Source organism: Ctenocephalides felis, unplaced genomic scaffold (assembly GCF_003426905.1).
Source record: "Ctenocephalides felis isolate EL2017-DRISC unplaced genomic scaffold, ASM342690v1 CF-g0.4_SCAFFOLD_03571, whole genome shotgun sequence".
NCBI lineage: Eukaryota > Metazoa > Arthropoda > Insecta > Siphonaptera > Pulicidae > Ctenocephalides > Ctenocephalides felis.
The window spans coordinates 30,080,995-30,100,806 of record NW_020539725.1 but is presented as its reverse complement, the minus strand read 5'-3'; the positions used below and the strand labels follow the sequence as shown (position 1 = coordinate 30,100,806).

At 29.3% G+C, this 19,812-nt stretch overlaps 1 protein-coding gene across 1 annotated transcript in view; it reads left to right on the top strand.

Moving 5' to 3' along the window:
* The window catches only part of LOC113387006 (polypeptide N-acetylgalactosaminyltransferase 2), a 723,548-nt gene that overhangs the window by 659,065 nt on the left and 44,671 nt on the right, over positions 1 to 19,812 (top strand). Inside the window, exon 5 of the mRNA XM_026624766.1 lies at positions 18,224 to 18,411. Coding sequence (XP_026480551.1) covers positions 18,224 to 18,411 — 188 coding nt within the window. The remainder of the gene's footprint in view (positions 1 to 18,223; positions 18,412 to 19,812) is intronic.

The window sequence follows — 19,812 nt, the reverse complement described above, 5'->3', positions numbered from 1 at the left end:
TATAAATTATAACAATATAAGTGATCTCTTAATTTATGCGGTTTGACGACATGATAGTTTTTAAATATTTGTTTTTGTAAGGAAGTAAAAACAGGATCAATTACTCTAATTAATACTAATACTTCAAGTTACAAATTTACGTTGAAATACTGAAATTACAATATTGTAAAGATAATTTAGAGTAGAAATAAGAATAGAATTTAGATAAGAAATTAGAATAGAATATTTCTTATTACTTCTTATATTAAGCGTTCTTATTCATTCTTAAAATTATAAGTTTATGTTTGAAACAATATGCTCTGAAAAACTTATTGATTAAGATGTTATATTATAGAGCGCTGCTATTTAATGTCAGTGTGGACTTATGAAGAGTATTAAATTTGGAACTTAGTAGTTGCAAGTCCAAAGCTCTTAGCCACACCAATCAGATTTGGGGTGTAAAATTTTGTCACAGTGTTTCAATGTCTAATGCGTTTGATATCGTCCACTCCGACATCAAGTGACAATGATATCCGTTCTTACTTACTTCTCATTGGTGCACCAAATTAAAACACATTAGATTGTAAGCAAAATGCACTAGCAAAGAGTTTTTTGTATTTGTTGGAATTCCAATTCCATTGTTATAAAACTATCATGTATTTATCAACTAACAATTCTGATTAAATACTCGTAGGCACATTTTTTAAAGGAGAATTTTTCAAAGTCGAGCAATTTTTTAAATTTGATTTCATAGTTTTACAAATAATTTTTATTCAAGAAAACCTTTAGAAATTGTCATTGTTTTGACTTTGAGTTCAAGAAATCGAACTAAATCGATATAAAATCTCCATCATAACTTCTTGTTACCATAATACATGTTTATATTCACGTATTTAACGTCTTCACAACTCACTTAGTATTTAGTAAATCTTAAAAATATTTCTGATAAAAAATATTTTATCTTCGCAAATCACAAATTGAGCTTTTTATCTCAAGTAGAATATATTTTAGAACACAATAAGATGTATCATTCAGAAATTTGATTTTTTCCTGAGAGGAAAAACTGATCAAAATCACTATTGGGATTATAGAAAATATATCATAAATAATCATCAGCTAATGAAAGAATATGATGAAGTAATACATGGCGCACTATATTGAAAGAACGGACATGATATTTGTTTTGTGTTGTCAATTTAAAAAAAAGTAACCAAGAAAGGATATTTAGGGTTGGGGTGTAGAAGTTTAAATGAACAAAAATTAACCACAATTGCCGTTTGACCAAAGTCTTAGGTTGTAATTAAAAGCTCTCACTTTCAAACTTTTGTTTATTCAACAATATATGTACAACTGTCCTACATAGCCATACACTATTCAAACTCCATGTGATATTTTATGAATTTTATTAAAGGTACTTACGATCTATTTTATCATCCAGTTTCGGCTTGACGTTGAGTTCTAGGACGCTCTGTATCAAATAACCTAATATTTCACTTACATTTTTCCAAGGCCTATTTTCCAAGAGCCGAGCAAACACGTACAAACGGCTGTGTACAAACAATTATCGTAAATCACTTAATGCTTTGCACTTATATTATTTTTGTTCTTATTTCTTCCTTCTCTGTCTCGGAAGTAAATCGTGTTTTATTTGCTTACTCGACAGGAACTTTATTGTGCTCAGGTACCAGGACGTTCTAATATAGTTTATTGCTGACATAATTTATTTGAGACCATTATATTTTGATGAGATACGTAATATGCGCCCTTATTATTTTTATGATAGTCATGGATGCAAATATATGCCTGTATATCTGTATATACATATTAGAATGTATATTTGATAACTGCATTGCCTTGCTTATGTATTTTATGATAGGATACTTTTCATAAAATTACGACCATGACAATTCAATAATTCATTGAAAATGAATTCGTTTTCGTTCTGGACAGAAGAGAACAAATATCAATATCGTGGACTTAATGTATATTATAGTAGAGCATGGCACCGTGCCTTAAGGAAAAATTGCAGGAACTTCCCATACCGTAATTTAAATTTTTTTTCCGAACTAACATACATACTTATGACATAGCCACATACATACATACATTTTTTCAAGGTATGCCAAAATGTTCAAAAGACCTTAAAACGTAAAGATATGCAACAATTTCATTTTTGATTTTATGCGATTACTAAAAAAGCATAAATTATTATTAGCTGATGTTTATTGATGATTCAAAATTAATACTAATGATTATGCCCAAGTTCAGTGCTATAATTGAAATAGCAATATTATAAAAACAATTTGCTTTTTGAAGTTGACAAAATATTAAATTAAATTTTGTTTAATATTATTAGTCTTCTGGAATTCTCAGAAGTCAATTTCTGAATGATGCATCTTAATGTATTGTAAAATATATTCTAAGAGATGAAAAGCTATTATGGTAACACATGAAGATCACAAAATATATTTCTATCAAAAATATTTCTAAAATCAGTTATATATCTTTGTAAAAGTATGAAGATGTTAAATATATGAATATAAATATGTACAATAAATAAAAAGTAAAGAAACGTTGGTAACAAGTCGCCTTTATGAACAAGATTCTATATTTCTTCAGTCCGATTCGGTACATAAATAAATTATTCATGCATTTAATTTAGTTGTATAATACATAAATTGCATCTTCGTATTGTGACATTGATAGATTAACGTTATCAAACTCACCGGCACTAAAGTAATAACGTATTTAGAAAGTAAGTTTGTAGTTCTTTTACAACTGCAGTGCTGCAATTATGATTTCAGATTCATTTTATGATCTCACATAATAGTTACGCAAAGTTTTATTACTACATGAGCACATATGTATAGATATGTATAGATATAAAAAAGCATTTCATTAATAATTATTTATTCACATATGTTTTAGAAATTGATAAATACAGCAGCTGTGTATATCATGACCCTATCGCATTCTTAAAGTAGCCATTGATATGTGCCAAATTTGTCACATTTTTTAACAAGCTTTAACTTTAGTTGAGTGAGAACATTTCTAATTTTTATTATAGCAAAGACATTACTATTCGCAACAATTTTGCGCCGGCTCGACTTAAAGTCACTGAGATCTGAAAAAGTGAAAAGCATGTAACATTTATTTTTTTAGAGAGAAATATAAATTATGAAAAATTCTACTATTGACAGGATGTGATTTCTTCGCTTCATTGCTTTGGTATATGTAATTACCTGTTTGACGATATATAATTGCAATTAGTGTTCATATAATTTAACCTCTGTTCTTGATGAATATTTGGTCCTTTGAACATTGTGTCTTAACATGGAATTTATACGTCGTTAGGTAGCGAGTTCATTTCAGTTTGTTGAGCTTCTTAACACATGCTCACTCCATCAAACCTCATTACCTTAGAGCGCAACATGTAAGCGCGCGGACATTTATCTCGTGCGCTCCACCCATTGTCGCCGAGCACATAAAAGCTCCGAGCTTTGTCTCGTATCAGACGCGGTCGAACTTCTATCCCGAAAGACTACTTTTGTGATATTTGAAATAGATGTTAATTTAGTGCTTGTTTGTACCTATATAAAATTAACTCAACTTAATTGATTATTCAACAAACTTTATATCCATGTCACACATTACTCGATATTCAAGACTGATAACACCAAGCTTTATTTTATTCAATCAAAATCCTTAATATTAAACTATTTTGGTTTCCTTTTATATCGATTATATTTGTTTAAATTTTTGTTCTATTAGTGTGAAGACACAGAAAGCTGAAAGTTTATAGCGTGAAATATATGTTATTTTAGAGCTTATTTGTTCAAAATCAAGTCAATTTTAAAAATGTTTAGAACTGTATCATATGATACTTTGCAATTCAAGGGTCAAAATCATTTATTTAATATATTGTATTCAGATTGTTATTAGGGGGGGAAGTCCCCGAGTGCCGGACACCTAAGGTTATTTATGAATAAATCAAAAATTTCTGACGAAATGTTCATTAAATTATGACTTGTATTAGATAACAAAGCTAGAAATCAATCTAAATTAACAAAAACGCAACCTTTACTAAAAATAATTAGTAACAAAAAATATGATTTTAAAAAGCGGCACCTAGTACCGCACATTTCAAAATAACCTGCATTGAGCACATGTGTAGCCACGTGTGTTTGACGAATATTCTTAGATATTGCAGAAAAAATCACTATTTATCCACCCTTTTGGCTGGGCCACACCGATGCTCTCAGATGGAGCATTTATAATAAGATTTTCATTCTTTGACTAGGAAATACGAAAAATAGAGGTGTGTAACGACCGTTAGCATTCATACAGAACAAAATTAAATAATTAGAATAAATTACATCAGTTCTCACAAGAAATATCAATATGTTTACTTTCCGGCGCTAAGGGACGACATTATAGTTTCGGTGCTAAGAGATAGACATGTTCGTTCATTTGTTGGTACCTACTAAAATTGTTTAAAATATCTAATAATATTCTACCACTTCACGGATAACAATCAAGTACTACTGTTATCTTTGAATGCAATTAAAATGTAAATGAATAAATATACTAGAATTACTTCAATTGCTATTTAGGTTACGCTGTGATTTTGGGCCTAAAACAGCAAACGGTTGTTCCCGCTGTGGCCGTGTGGGTCACATTCTCGCGCCTCTTTCATTCGTATTTTGAAATGGAAATATTTATACTAGCTTAAATAATACGTGTTAAATAGAGTGTCCGGCGTTAGGTGCCGTCCGGCGTTACGGGACTTTCCCCTACATGTAGTAATAAAAAAACTTTATCCATTCAGTGTCTTTATCTGACATTTTTAAGAGTAATGTCAACTTTATTCATTGTTAATTTAATTAATATTGTTACTGATTTAAATAACAATCATTTGCAAATAATAATACACTTCACTTTTATGTTTGAAAGATTTTCCGTAATGTTTATTTCAAATTTTGTCAAATTTTAGTTTATTATTGCTTTGTTTAATGACTGTTGTTTTCGCATTTTATCAAAGCTTTGCTTTTTACGAGAAATCTGCATTACATGTTTTTTTGAAATGGTTAGACAACTGATCTATAGCAACTCATTCTTAATTATTTTATTATAGTTATTCTATATGCCTGTCCAATTTATTTTACATATCGTTTTAATATATGTGCGGTAAGCATTTATTCATTCTGTCTTTAATAAATATATTCTCTTTATTATCTTAGAACCTTCTACCAGTTATAGTACACCACATGAAAGCTCAAAGCTTTGTCTTTTATCAAACGCAGTAAAGCTTCTACATATTCTCATATGTTACACTTGCAACCGCTATTTATTCCAGGGTAGTATTTAAATTCGATCATGTAAATTCTATTTATTTAAAAACATGCTATACAAAATATAATAACTTTTAGCAATAGTTATCGATATTAATTAATGAACAATTTTTCTGATGACGAAATTTTTATTTATTACACTCTTACATATCGTTAGAACAGTCGTTATTTATAGAAAATGAAAATAAATATTTTAGCAAGGTTTTTAATACAAGTAATATATTTGGTTTTAGCATGGATTATTTGGCTTATATTAATAACAGGTAGTTTATCTGATGACTCTCCCTAAAACCTGTAAGCAGTGTGAATTATTAACAAATATTGTAATAACGTTTTGCATTATCATAAACTGTGTGTTAATACTTCTTGGACTTCGTATAAATTGGAAAAGTTTAGAAAATATTCTGAAGGTTACAGAATACCCAGTAGTGATTCGAATCATTTCATTTTTATGTAAATAATTCAATGAACTAATATATGCCAACAAAATTAACATTTCATAAAGCATGTAGAAATTTTAAAAATGTAATACTATTATATTTACATATATAACATAATTTAATTTTAATATTAGTGACATAATATATCCGATATTTAACCGCACGCTCCACCGTCCGTAGCGCATAAAAGCTCAGAGCTTTGTCCTACGTCAGAGGCGGTCGAACTTATGTCGTTGCTGACCTATAATGTTTGAACCCGCAATAAACTTTGTACTTTGCGACATTGAAGTTGGTAATGGCAAAATATTAATGAAAATTGAAATTTATTATGAAGCAAAATATGAGAAATATATTTTATAATAATCTAATCGCAACGCGTTACTAGTTTTTCAATTGTAGCGGGGGTTATCAATATGTTCAATAATACTTTTCAAGTTCTCATGAATTATTCACTTGAATCAATTTTTTTTCACTAATGTATGTATATGATATGATAAATATGAGATGCTAGGAAAAAAGTCAAGATATAAAATCAGTTTTAATAAATTTTTGTATGATTTAAGATAATGCAGACTTGAAAACTGAACTATGGTCTTATTTTTTTACTATCTATATAAATCTATCTAGATAAATGTACCCATGATGAATATGCATAAAAATATATGAATTTTCAACTATTCAAACCTGATTGTAGAGTTTTCTGCAAACATCAGCACTTAAGATACTTCTCATAAGTTTTCTTTCCAACTTTTACAGCCGCGAATTAAAGTTATCGATTCGATTCAGTAGTAAATACTTCCATCTTATCTAGAATCGTATAACTCGCATTAGAGTAGCATTTGAAATGTACTACTTGGGTCAAGAGATAAGATAGGTAGGGTGCGGTAATTTTATGTATTTGGCTATTACGAAAGGTATAAAAAATCTATTATAAATTTACCTTGTGGACTTTAGGTAAGACTTAAACCTAAAGGGTTATTTTATATATGATTTTATTAATTTTATTTCTTTTTATGTTATTTTGATTTTTTACTTAGTTTACTAAACGTAGGCACTCGTTTGAAATTGTCGAAACGTTCTTCGTTGTTTTTAAAAATATTGATAGTTCCTAAAATATTGTGTTTCAAAGAATAATTATTTAGTAGTACTTTACATGAACAAAGTGTAAACAAATTACTATTAAAAATTGCTATTCGTATTGAGATTATCTATAGTAATCAAAACAATATTATTTTATGAGCTTTTATGAAAATATTAAATTAAAGCAATTATTAATTGAAGAATGTAAAAAAATCACCCCAGTGCTGGGTTTTCTTGTCAAGTCTGAGGCAAGTTCCATTTCAGGTCAACATTTTTAAGTGATGTGGTCTTAGTAGCTAATTTGCATTATCCTCATTTTATTATGAGTGTAGCTTTTAAAAAATATTAATGATTATAATCATTTTATCAAATATAAGTAGCATTTCAAACATGTGAATGAATAATGAATAGCTGAAAATAGAACTATTTTATTGATATTGAATATTACTTTTGGTTATTTATGTTGATAATTTTTTTCATAGCTAACAAAAAAAAATTTTTTTAACTTTATACATTACTAAAGTTTAATTTTGTTCACTCTTTAGAACATCTATTCTTGAGGTTACATATATTTAGATTATAACCTCTAAAACAAACTCAATGTAAAATCTAGTTCTAACGCAGATTGAGCATTCCTTTTTGTAAAGGCTATTTGACACTGGTTAGCAATTTCATGTCTATTTGCACGATTTATTTTATGGTTGAAATGATTATCAATATTAGAAGTTATCAAAATTTCCTGGTTTATTGGGTTTTTTATTCTTCCTCGTCTGTTTTTAACCTTTAGATCACTTGCTATTATGAAAGGCAAAATTTTTTCTATTGTTAATTTTCATTAATAATCATGTCTATTGCATTTATAATAAGTCTATTGCTGATTTTCATGTTTATTTTAAAATCTCAAATATATTTTACATTCCTTGTCCTTTTGACTATCCCATATTCTTTAATGACCTTATTCCGATATATAGGTTCTTATGTTAAGTCTAATTATAAATAATCTGATTTATTGAATGTCTGAATAAAATATTGGAAACAAAAGCTGATACTATCATACTTTTCTCATTGCTTAGAATATTATAGCACTACTTTGCTTTGTCTTTTATATATGTAAATACATTCACTATGCGCATTTCTTTCAAAAATTCTTTGTGGTAACTCACAATGACTTCACGTTGCGTCTATCTAATAAGATCGCACGACTCAAAAACCACATATCGTAAATCAAATTTAACTTATCTGGAACAAAACATTTTTCTCTCTAGCTGTCGTAACAAAAGTAGAAAAATATCTCATTCGTATCCGAAGTAAGCCCGACAGAATAAAAATGTACATAGCAAAAAATTAATTCCATCTGTTTCTGAGAGATAGCGGGCATATTGATTTATATTATTTGGGTAAAACGATTCGAAAAGGTGGATGCAGGCAAGTAAAAAACTATGCGGTCGATTTTCTATTTGCAATATCCGTGAGTTTGACTCAAAGTTTATTAAAAAAAATTCCTAGTGGTAGCTGTTATTCTATGCTTCAGATTTAGGACTCATTACTTATGTAATTACAATCAGATAAATTAGCCACGATAATGGCTATACCTCAAATTATTGAGGTTTTTGTAAAATGAAATAATTTTGTAATAATTGTGAGAAATTTTATAGGCAATGGTAAATTGAACGAAGCACCTTTCCTAAGTCAGTTTGAAGATATATAGATATTTTTGGATATATTATATTATTATGGATATATATTATATTATGGGTTAATATTTTGTTTTAAAAGTTCATGTTTTATCAAGTGGAATATTTACAAATTATTCAGTTAAATCAGTGTTTGTGGACAATACAAATTAATGACAAAGTTTTTGTTCGATAACTGTAATGGTATAAAGTAACTGACAAATGGAAAATAATCAGACTTATAAATAAAATAGATGTGAGTGGCATTTTGTTTTAATGCCGTGGTTTTCAACACTTAACTTTTGTTGATAAATTACCGCAGGGAGATGGACGCATTGCGAAAAGGTTTGAAACCACTGCCGTAAGCAAGTTGATTAAACTTTTCCATACATGTTTATAATCGACTTAATTAATAATAATCAGCTGTTAAGATGAAAATTGTAACGAATTATTTCGAAAATAAAGTTTTCGGTTTAACTAAAAATTAGTCAATGCGATTTCTAATTGATATCTTTCTAGCATACTTAATATATGTAATTATATAAGTTAAAGTACATAAACAAATGCTTATATGTCCTGAAAACCCGGAAGTATTCCAAAGTTTATTAATTTTTATAATTCAACAATTTTAATATTTTGGGATGGTCCTATAAAACATTAATTCTATCGTCATTTTAAGTATCATTGAAAACTGGTCAAAAATGTGAAAATACTAGTTGGTATTGGTATTTTGCCTTGAGGCAAGTTACATGAACTTCCCGATAAGTGTGAATAGACGACTTAATTAATGAAAAATAAATTAATTTATGAGTGATCAAAAGTTTTCCGAGTGGATTTATTACACATAATTGAAAACAAACAAACACATTAACTCAGGGCATTTTCTAAAAGCAAATTTTCAAAAATTAATAATTTTTATAATTGAATTAGTTTTCATAGGACTTTAATAGTTTAGTATGTTCATTAAGACCAAGTATTCTATCGTTATACCAGTAAATCGTCTAATTTTAATTTCAACAAACGTCAAAAACGACTCATTTTTTCATACTTTGATGAATTTTTGAAATTACACTACTTGTCGTAAGGCCGTGATATTTCAGTAAGTTCTATAAGACCATGATATATATCGCTTAAAAAGGTTCAATAAAAATCGACTTAATTTTTTTTTTCAAAAGTTATTTAGAAGAAAACGGCTCGGTAGATTTTTATCCAAAACTAATCAGTATCATGCCCAACTAATATCTGTCGAACAGTTTTTGATTTTTCAAAATCGATTTGGTAGTATGTGCTCAAATGTGGACAAAACGTTCAACACTTTTTTCCAAATGACAAAGAAACGGCTTGGAAATCCGTCGCACAAAACTGACAAACGATCATCAAGATACATCAAATGGCTTTTAAATTTCTGAAAACGGTTCAGGCGTTTTTGAGAAAACGTCGATTTACAGCAAAAAATATGTTCACATACACACACACATACATAGTTTTTCCAAATTTGGTCTCATTCGATTCGGAATGAAACGTCGAGAAAACATAAAATTTTTGATGGATTTTAAATCTGATTTGTTGATGAAAATATAAACTTCTCCTTTAGGATGAAGGGAAGTTAACAAAGTGACATTCAATTACTAACAACGTACACCCCTATCCATTATTGCCAAATACTAATCAGCAAGATTGCCAACTAATATTTTTCGAAAGAAAAGTCAAATAGGCTCACATACGCACACTTTATCAAATTTAGTTTTAAATCATTCTGAAATGCTTGAAACGTCGAGAAAATATCAAATTAGCAAGTAAGATTTTTTAGTAAAAACTAACTTCGGATAGTTAATTACCTATATTATATATGGACATATATTACATTCATGCATATATCTGATAATATTTCAATTATTATAAAGACTAATGATATAGGATAAAAGGCAATCAAGTATAGTCGTAAAATAGTTAATCAAATGTTGATTAGCAAACCAGAAAGTTGCTGTTTTTTACCTGAAACTTTGCATTCAATTAAAATCACGCCCAGTAGCAATTTGTTTCCATCGTATGTAGAACTTTCCACATTTATTTATTCCTAACTTTCTGCATTGAGTCTGCCAGTGCAGGTTTATTAAGAACCCGTACGAACGTTGCAAATAACGCATTAGACTTTGCAACATCTGCGGCTTTAGACCTTCTTGTCTAGACGCTTTTCACGGGAATAAAAACCACAGGCACTAATTAGACGGCTTCCTGGGGCTTCTCGCTGTAAAAACGTTAAATACGATGGAAAAATACAACTGGAAGTTTTTCAAGCCGAGATATAAAGAGATTCTGCTCTAACGAGATTGAAACAGCAGAGGGTAGAGGTGGAGAAGATAGCGGTCTATTTATTTTTTGTAGTTGCTTAATTATGAACAAACAAAAGTATTATAGGGATTTAATTTAGCATTATATTATTAAAGACTGAATTATTTGCTTTGTATACAAAGACGGCTTGAGTCACATTAATTATTATTAGAAATTGTTTGAAATACTATCTTTGTAGTAGGCAATTTACCATGTTAGAATATAGGTGTAAATAACGGTCCATAAACCATACGTCCAGGTTTAGCCAGGACAGTCATGGAATTCCACCTTGTGTTCCGGGTTTTTCAAAGCAATATTTGTCCCGGCTTTAGCTCTTTTGTCCCGGATTGTTGCGGGTTTTCGAAAACTATAAGACAAAAATTGAATCTTTGCTCTTACATGATAACACAATTTTGTAACCACCATCAAATATCTGAAAATGTTACGTACAAATAGTATGCTTATATAAAAAAATTCGTTATGAATGAGAAAATTGCCATATACAAAATTCCCAAGACAAGTTAAAATATCTTATCACATTAATAATTCTAATCTTTCATTTTCAAATTAACAAAAATTTATGTAAATCAATTTTTTGACTGCCTGACAACTACCAATTATTTTTAAATAATTATGATGAAAATTATGAAAAGTTTGTAATCTGAAGTTTTTAGTCAGTAACTCTGATATAAAAAAAATTATTCAGAAAAGACAGAATTTTATTTTATCCTTAAATAGTATTTGTTTGTTTTGAATAATAATACTTTTTTTACTCTATCTACTTTTCGGTTTAGCATAACTAAAAATTACCGTCTCGGTTTTTACTTGAAAAAATATGATCACCTTAGTAAATATATAACTCAGCAGGTAGCAATTAGACATTTTCAAACTTGTTTAGATATTCCAAATAAATATTAGTGTTTTTCAATAGGTTGAATTTGTTTTGCTATAGACCTTATAACAATCTATGATAAACTGGTAATAAATAAATAATTTGACTCTATTTGAGGAGAATTGATAGGAATTTGAAAATAGAAAGATCCGTATCAGTTAAAATTGTACTTGGCAAGGATCTGCAACAAAGATGTATAATATACAAGAGAGATTTGTGTATAAATCTCCAGCATTAAAACGTCTGTTAGAAATCAGTTTCTCAGTCTTGACTTGTGGAAGGAACTGATAAACTGCTACATTTCCAGCATGGCTATGAAAAGATAGGATTCATTGACTTAAAAAAAGGCGGAAACAATGTACTTGGTAGTTTTGAGATATCGGGCAAGAATGGTTAAAATAAAATCGATCGACAAAGTAATAAATGAGAAAGCGTTGGAAGCATCAAGGAAAGTAGATGAAAGAAGTATATTTGATATGGTTGCGGAAAAGGAAACTTGGGCAAATATTAGTAAATTAATACATAATAGTGCATGAAGTAATTAGAACTGAAAACAAAACAGGATTAAAAGAGAAGATGCAGGGAATTAAACGACAAAGCACAGGATACCGAAGCATTGTAGCACATGTTTGAGCATAAGAAAACAAACTGTATGAATAGAAACTTCTAAATAATTTACATATGCAAGTTATTCAGATAAAGTATTTCTAACTGTAGGAAATTTACAAAAGTCCATGAATTATAGGATCTATTACCTTTAAGTACTAAGCCCTATTTTAAATGCAAAGAAGGTTCTGCTCCGGTCTCACCGCAGTTTCACTATGGTAATTTTCCCGATCTTATTCCCGCTGCATTTCCATATGCAATTCATGTAATCGATGCAATAAATAAGCAGAGCCGCGGCGGCAGCAATTGCTGTCGCTGGTTTGTTTCTTCTCGAAAGCACGTTTCTCCATATACCGATTCCGGAGCATATATTTCTGCTGAAACGAAATGTTAAGATTTATAATATTTGAACCTCGAAATGGTTTAACGAAATTGCTCGGGAGTGCATGTACGAAAGATAAAGAAGCGTTCTGGTTCATGTAGTAAAGGAATTGAAAATTTTAGTTTAAAGATCATATAAAAATAATAAGATAAATATGCCTTATTATTAATATCAAGGAATCCCAAATATTGTTATCAATTTTCATGAAATTTTGTGTTTACTAATTATGGAGAAAATCGGAATTGTGCAAAATATTTTATCCTGGTAAGTCTCGCTTGAATGTCCAGTTGATTTAGAATTTTCTATATATCATCTTTATAACTCGTGAAACTCGTGTAAACGGATTATATTTTAACTTTAGCAATGCTAATGAAAATTTATACCAGTTCTTGAATCTAATATTAAATCAAGAATACTTTGCCTCTGTGGATTTTTAATTTACGAGATTCGAGCTTTTCTTAAGGTGGTAAAGCTTTTTGGAGTAACATTAGCTAATCGGTTGTTTAAATATCAAAACCTGAATTTTCCTCTAAATTGACATGTATTCGAATTATACAATAAGTTAAATTAATGAATTATATTTTAACGAATATCTGCTTTTTTAACGTGTTATCTCTATATTGTTTCCCAAGTAAATAAATTAATTTTCACTCAATCATTCAATTTGAATGATCATTCTCTTGAATTGTACATAGTTATTCGTAACAAATTTCTTATTCTGTATACTGCGGCAATTCGATCAAAAGAAAGCATTTCTTTTGAAACATATGCGAGCATGTGTTTTGGTGCGCAATATCAGGAAATAAAAGTTTATCCATAAATTCTGATTGTATATAATTTGCATTTTATTGTTTTGGCGCGTTCGGCGTACTGCAGAGTGGTACATGCCCAACATTTTAGAAAGGGAGCTTTGAAAAAACTTACTTTAAACATGAATATTGGTAAATAAACCTTTAATGTTATCTAAATATTAGTGAACAATTACTTATTATTAAAAATGTTTTTTTTATTATTTAAATAATTTTTATATTGGGAGTGTTCAATTAAGCATAACAAAGGTTAATTGAATTATATCCACGAATAAATAATATATAATTATCTTATACTAATTATCTTTATTTTCTCTTTTAGGGGTGTATTTTTATATTTGTGTAACTAGAACTGTTTTGGAAATAATTTCTTACAATTGCGCAGTATTTTATCTTTGATAAAAATGTAAAAAACGGTCTAAAATTGGTCTGGATCAATCTACGCATTAAAATGTGATAACGAATTAGACAGACACATATTAAGAAAGTTGAAATAGTCTAAATATGAGAGTAACATGTGAGTAGAAAAATTGCAAATTATATTGCAAAGGATTAAACAAAGCACTTTACAATACAAAGCAATTTAAATACTTTAAAAACATCGTGAAAAAAAAACAAGAATAATCATATAAAGTCTTTTGATTGAGAAACATGAAGTCTATTAGTAATTTTAGGGTATGTATTAGTAGAAATAAGAATCATTAAAAAAATAGCTGTTGCTGTTATATGGCAAAAAATAATGCATTTCTGCCTCTATTGAATGCATTCTCAGATATTTCATGCAAGTTGTCGACCAACTATTCTTTTAGTGTGCCGTAGCCGCACTATTTCTGTCTGGTAATGCTGATATATGTATTCCGCGAATACTTACCATGCAATCTTTTTGTGCGAAATCCACTTACGACGAACGAATATTGTGTTGGAAATATCCCGGGTTCGTTGAGAGCGGGCGGCTGAGATCTCTTCTTTTATTCGACGATATCTGAACACGATCTAGAGCCTTTTCACAACTTGAATTCGAGAACTTTTCATTACGGGCAATGTCTGCAGACTGTCTGATTCGTTGGATTTGTTTAATACTTTAAGGAGCAATTGCTAAGAGCGAGATAGATGGTAAAAAAAATGGTGTATTAAGAAAAATTGAAAAAATGTATAATATATTTATTTGATAAAATATATACACATATGCATGTATATATATTTTGTTATGTGTGATAACTGGTTATATGCACATCTACACGTGCATGTATTACATCGTGCCCAAATTGTGCCTATACAGTGGATATTCTGAATATATATATATATATATATATATATATATATATATATATATATATATATATATATATATATATATATATATATGACGATGTGTATTCTGAGTGGATAGATATTAATTTAGAAATACAAACTAACAACACTTTTTTGCACTAATTTATTAAATAATAATTTTACAAACGTTTCGAGACCAGGTTTGTCTCATCATCAGTGTGTTATAATTTAAAATCTAAAATATGAAAATCTAAATTATAGTTTATAGTTCATAGTTTTATATAATTAGCAATATGTGTTATCCGTTACAAGTCATTCCTTTTACTGCATTGTCGGAGTCTGAATTCTCTATCCAAGGTCAACTAGGTGAGTCATGAAGTGAGGTAGCGCGGGGCACCATGGTCTAATTTGACTTTGCGCAATTACAAACAACTATCTGACTATGTTTAGTAAAACTGCCAGCTAATACAGCTTTGCAGAAACTAAATTTTTATGTTAAAATTAACATTACGTCTTTCAAAAGTTTTAATAAAGAATGTGTACTTAAAATTATATTAGATTAAACTAACGTGAACTAAACAACAGTGCTCACAATTTAAAAAACTAACAACGAAAGATAATGCTTTTGTTCAACTTTCAAGCATTGTAGTTTATCTCCCGATAGCATGGTGTTAACTTATTATACATCTTTTTCCCTTTACTTTCAAATGTTGTTATTAAAAAAAACTTAGCTTTACTTGTCTTTGAGATCGGTGTTGGACGTTTTACCCACGGATCTTTGAGCCCTGTCCTACCCTAAGTAAGCTTAGTCTAGTTATCATTTATATCTAGACTAAGCTTACTTTTCCAAATGTATGTGTATATATTCTGAATACATTGTGCAAGTATCCAACGTTTGTTCAGCTGATTCTGAAGTAATCTTAAAAACTTGCTTAATTTAACTATTTTCTATATTTTTATACATTCAATGACTCTTTCGCAAATATCGAAAAGTGCTACTTCTTGCATTGTCGAGTGCGTTTACGAACACAAAATTTTATCCCCGATAAGTCGTACAGCAAATTCAGTGTATTTCGCGATAGTGCAATTTAACTCCTGATAGCGTACGTGCAGAGTGCATCGACGGTCGGATCTCCCGCGAGAATCGGAAACGAATTTGCTGCGCGAATTGTTTGTATTATTACTTCTACCCGGGACGCTGATGCCGCTACCAGGAAGGTGAAAACTTATCGGTGCATGGATGACACTGATTTAGGGATTTGTAATGTTTTCACATTGATTATGATTTTTATTTGCAATAGAATCTATCTATAGATTATTTAAAAATTTCCATAATCATTATTAACAAGCTACTGACATTAATAACTACTTAAGCTCGTAGTGCTGCTCATCAAGTACATTACTACATATAGTAAACGCTAAAAAAATGAAAATAAAAATTTTTGTATATCCATTCGTTTCAAAGGTTTCTGATATTGCGGTACACCTTTATAAAAAGAATTTATGAGTAGATGTGTGCCCCAATTCCATTAAGAAAAAAAAGTTGTGAAAATGTAATTTAGTGGTCAAAAATTATCTTTAGATATATGCACATCAAATCATCAGATATTTTATAGAGATTTTACTAATTAGAACTATTTTGTTTCCAATTTATATAATTTACCAAGATTTATATAATTTAAATTTATATAGTTTAAATTTTTGTCAACATCTTAGATACTATGCATAAATTAATTTGAATGGGTGTCAAAATTTGCAAAATATTTCAACTTTTCAAAAAAGTCTGATCTAGCATGTACATAAAATATATCATTTAACATGTCCGAGCACAAATAATTCTCATATGATGCAAAATGACGTGGATGCAATAGCATTCATGATATATGATAAATAAAGTATTGCAATCTTATCTGATGTGTGAATGAGAATATAATAAAAGTATATTATACATTCATATTGTCCAGGATAACTAGCCTTATGAACGGTGTTTTATCGAATTTCGGATATCTAAATGGATTTTAAAAGAAAATAACTACGGCAGTAAAGGTACAATTTTTGTTCTTTTACTGCCTCTGATCGTGTTAAAAATACCTGAAATTTGCACTTTGCTAACATTATGTTTATTAAATTTTTATAAAATATTAACGTCTGAATATGCAAGTTTGCAGATTGCAAATTTATTTTTCATATCTGCAGAATCGAGCTTGCCGATCATGCACGTACGGCATCTAAAGATAAATTACACCCTTCGGAAAACCCACATTGCACCGCGTGCAGCAACCCCGATATCGTAACTTAACATTAACGTCCCTCGATTGACTTTTTAAGCCACGCGCTGCTTTTACGTGCCTTGAATTCGGTCAATGGGAACGCTTGATTTGAACCTCAGCTGAAAGTTTCAATATATGTGAATAATTTGAATATTTTAATATAATTAATCATTTTCCCATAAAAAAATAAACTTTCAGAGAATAATGGTATAATATTACTGCATAATTAATTAGGAGCATAATTTCCTAGGGTTTCAGCTGAAGACATTTCAGAAGAAATGTTTTTTTTAACGTTATGCTTTATAAAATTCTGTTCGACAAAAATTCAGCAAACACTGATTTTATGTTGCATAATAAACTATGGTTAAGTACCTCACTGTGTACTAAACAAATTCATGATAATATGTTTAAGATGCTTTCAATATTATTACCACGTATTTACTTTCGTTTTTTATATTCCATTAATTTTCGTTATTTGATATGCAAGAGGCCTTTTCGTAACTCTATGCTTTTGATGATGATTACACCCTCCTTTCATATAATAAAAAAATACCTGACTATTCAAGTGGAAATAATTATAACATGTAAATTTAACCAGTGAATGCCTTATTTTATAGAATATTTGTGTTAGATTTAAGTAATATCTTGAATATTTATTACCATTTACTCTGTGTACTTCAAAAAAGATTATATAAAAGGTTAACTAAAAGAAAAAAATATATATAAAGATCTGTTAAATTTTAAATTTGTTGTTTGTAAGAAATAACTATACTCAACACTGGAATTTATTGTACGGTGGAGACGCCATGTACTTTCTAATCAATGTGTGCTTAAATATTTTCCAAGCTATTTACATTTTATTGATAATTTACATTGAATTCAAATGAATTGAGACATACACGTAAGTGTTTTCCTATAGTTATTGATAAATAATAGCATTATTGAAATTAGTCGCAATTTAGAACAGTGTTATTATTATTTTCCAGTAGCTAAGTTCATAGTTTTGCGAACTCAGAAATTCATTCGGATAACAATAAAAATCATTTACAATATATATATATATAACAGTTTATTTATTTACTTATTCATATATGTGCGTATACATAGATTAAACATATTCTTTTATCATTTTCAATAGCCGAAGATGGTGCAGAGTTGGCGAGAATAAGCAAAGTGCGGGTTCTTCGAAACTCAAAAAGGGAAGGTCTCATGAGGTCTCGTGTACGGGGTGCTGCCGCAGCTGTTGCTCCTGTTCTTACCTTTTTGGATAGTCATTGTGAATGTAATGAAGGATGGTTGGAACCATTACTAGAACGTGTGCAACAGGTATAGACTTAATATTTAAGCATTTTAAGGAAGGCAGATTTTGATACAAACTCTTACTCGACCGAAGCCAATTTTGGTTGGAACACGAACTCAAACAAAGCCGATTTTGGTAGGAACATGAATTAAATAAACTATGCCAATTTATCTCCGTAATTCAATGAAAATAAAAAAATAGTTATAATCATTCTAATAGATGCGTGCATAGGATTGCAAGATAACTAAATTAGATCTTCAAGAACTCAATCACGATAACATATAGAAAATAATGGAGTTTATATAAAAATAATCATTTTTCAAATATCAATTATTCACTATTTAGTTACACATCATAGTTTAAAGTTATATCAGTTACAACTATACGTGCGTTGATCTATGCGTCAATCACAGTATGTGGGAACAATATTGTGTCTCTAAATTTCAGGATCCAACACGTGTGGTCTGTCCCGTCATCGACGTGATAAGTATGGACACGTTCCAATACATCGGGGCAAGCGCCGATTTACGTGGGGGCTTTGATTGGAATTTGGTGTTCAAATGGGAATATTTTGAGTGACGCAGAAAGACAGGCCCGCAGGAGCGATCCCACTGCCGTCATTAGGACGCCTATGATTGCGGGTGGATTATTCGTGATAGACAAGGTGTATTTCGAAAAGCTTGGCAGGTGAATTGAAATTATTTTAAACGATTAGTTATCATTAGTAGTACATGTATTGGGAAATAAAATCGAACAGCGCTCTTAACATATCTTTAGTGATATAAACATTAATAAATAAAAAATAATTTGTACACAGTGCAAAAATTTGTAGTCGATCGTCTTTTTAAATTATGATATTGTATATAAGCTTATAAGCACAAACAATTAAAACTTGTCCTTGAGAAATATATTTTTCGAGGACAAGCTCATTTTTTTGTGCTTAATATATTAATAAAATCTTTATTTTAGCGTGTTTTTTCAAATTTTGTATTCATAGTTTTTATAAGGCATAAAACTTTCGTATTTTGAGATGGTCATTGTTCAAAGTGTTTTTAGTTAACTCCTATTTACTGTATCTATTGAGCTCAGCCTTAGGATTTAACAGAAAACCTATTTTCAAATAGTAATTTTTGCAGAAAACCGGTTTTGAACAGTATTATATATCGAAAAGAAATTTTTGCTCGAATAGATTTGATAAAAGTAGTTTTTATTTAATTATATATTTATTTAGAAATACAATAAAGTAGTTTTTGACAGAAATTATTTGCTGTTTAGTTTTCTATTGATGCAAAAAATAATAAATGACTAAAAATCACTTTATACCTTCAAAAACAATTACCTATAGTTGTTTATACATAATTTCCACATATGTAAATATTTTTATATTACCGAAACAAGTCTTTTAGCAAAGGGTTCAAAAAAAAAAA